General features: G+C 35.2%; 1 protein-coding gene across 1 annotated transcript in view; it reads right to left on the bottom strand.

Moving 5' to 3' along the window:
* Positions 1 to 1,339, bottom strand: part of faxdc2 (fatty acid hydroxylase domain containing 2) — a 10,648-nt gene extending 9,309 nt beyond the window's left edge. Inside the window, exons 1-2 of the mRNA XM_015384224.1 lie at positions 1,287 to 1,339; positions 300 to 343 (exon numbers count right to left, since the gene is read on the bottom strand). Coding sequence (XP_015239710.1) covers positions 300 to 343; positions 1,287 to 1,305 — 63 coding nt within the window. The 5' untranslated portion in view covers positions 1,306 to 1,339. The remainder of the gene's footprint in view (positions 1 to 299; positions 344 to 1,286) is intronic.
* Positions 1,340 to 1,654: the final 315 nt, after the last annotated feature.

Raw genomic sequence — 1,654 nt, 5'->3', positions numbered from 1 at the left:
CACTTTAATAATATAATGATGCCAGAAACCAAATTTCAAGATGTGTGGAAGCTCTGCAGTATGATTCTATCTGATCAATAAGAAAACATGTTCATTTTAACCTGTAACTGGGAGTCATGGTCCTCTGAGAAGCCAAGCTTTTTTAACTAGTTAAGAAGAACAAACTATGTTTTCTCAAGCTTCTTGCATTATAATACTAACTTCTATAAACTTACAATCTGTTGCCATTTTTAGCTGAAAAATCTCTGTACATCTAATTCTCACCCTAAAAGTCAAATATGGGGCCACTGTGTTCTCACCTGTTGGCTGCTGCTTGCCAAACTCTTCTCAGCTCTCCTTCTCTCTGCAAAAATATATATAGAGAGAGGGACAGCGTATCTTTACTGGCAAAACTAGTAAAGTTTGACAGCTGCTGTGAATGTGGGAAACAGAGTTAGAATATCTTCAAATAAAAGCAAGACTGGCAAAAAAAAAAAAAAAAATAGCAGGTATGCAGCCTCAAGCAGAAGATTAAGGGCCCTCTGGTAGTAAGGATTAGGAGAATAAAAACACATCTGCAATAGATTTAGTAAGAAACTATTTGCCATTCCCAGAGGCCACACATTATTTTAGAACAAATCGAGATTTTTCATTTTATGATCTCAATTTCCTCTATTGTTATTATTGTTATTATGATATTCATGGTAAAATCATCATCTAAGTGTTGCATGGTCTCCTAAAAAAAAAAAAAATCATGTTTGCATGATTACACTTAATCTGTTATAATCCACCTTTACAGTAATTGAGATTGACTACGGCTTGAACTTGCCTCATGTTAACAGCATTTTTCTTTTTATGCAAAATATTTTAGGGGATATAAATGGGAAACAGTTCGCTTATAAAAGAAAAATTAAATAGACATAAGCGTGTCCTGGAACAGTTGTAATATATGCAAATCCATAAAATATGCGCGACTAAAATAAAAATTATTACAGTAAATTTAATTTAATAAAGTCAAAGCTGACATTAAATAATGGTAATGGAAAAAAATATTATTCTTCACTTGTTTTCTCCAATTTCTTGTTCTAAAGACTGAGAAATATAAACATCACAAAAAAAACAACAACAAGTACAGTTACATTTTTTCCACTGCTGTACATGAATTAATAAAGGAACTTCGCCTAATTATTCAGATTAAGATATGAAATTAATTCTGCTGTTTTCAGTGTTCAATTCCCTCCATAATCCACGTTTAGCGGTTTTTAACATAGAAGTTATTCTGACGGTCATGTTAAACAAAAACTCACCGCTGCGAGCAGTCTCCATGTTTCCCCGCAGTTTTCCTGTCTTCTTGTCTCTATGCGGCTGCTGCTGCATGAGTTTATTTACATCTAATCCACACTTCTGATTGGTCCCTTCCTGGTCAGCTGACACAGAACGAATCCGGAAGTCCTCTCCCTTCTTTCCCGCTGTGATTTTCCTGAAGGCCACACGATGTATTCAGGTGAAGGTTGAAACTCAGCAGGGAAACCATTCATTGTCTAAAATGGTTCAAGCTCACATGCGAGAAAAACGGCACATTTGCGCCGCTTTAGTGTTTTTTGATAATGCCAGTTTCCCGTGAGGTTTGATTTTTATCTTCTCTAAATTAAGGAATTAACCAGACGAGGGACCA

Source organism: Cyprinodon variegatus, unplaced genomic scaffold, assembly GCF_000732505.1.
Source record: "Cyprinodon variegatus isolate N-32 unplaced genomic scaffold, C_variegatus-1.0 Scaffold308, whole genome shotgun sequence".
Lineage (NCBI taxonomy): Eukaryota > Metazoa > Chordata > Actinopteri > Cyprinodontiformes > Cyprinodontidae > Cyprinodon > Cyprinodon variegatus.
This window is presented reverse-complemented; position numbering and strand designations above follow the sequence as displayed.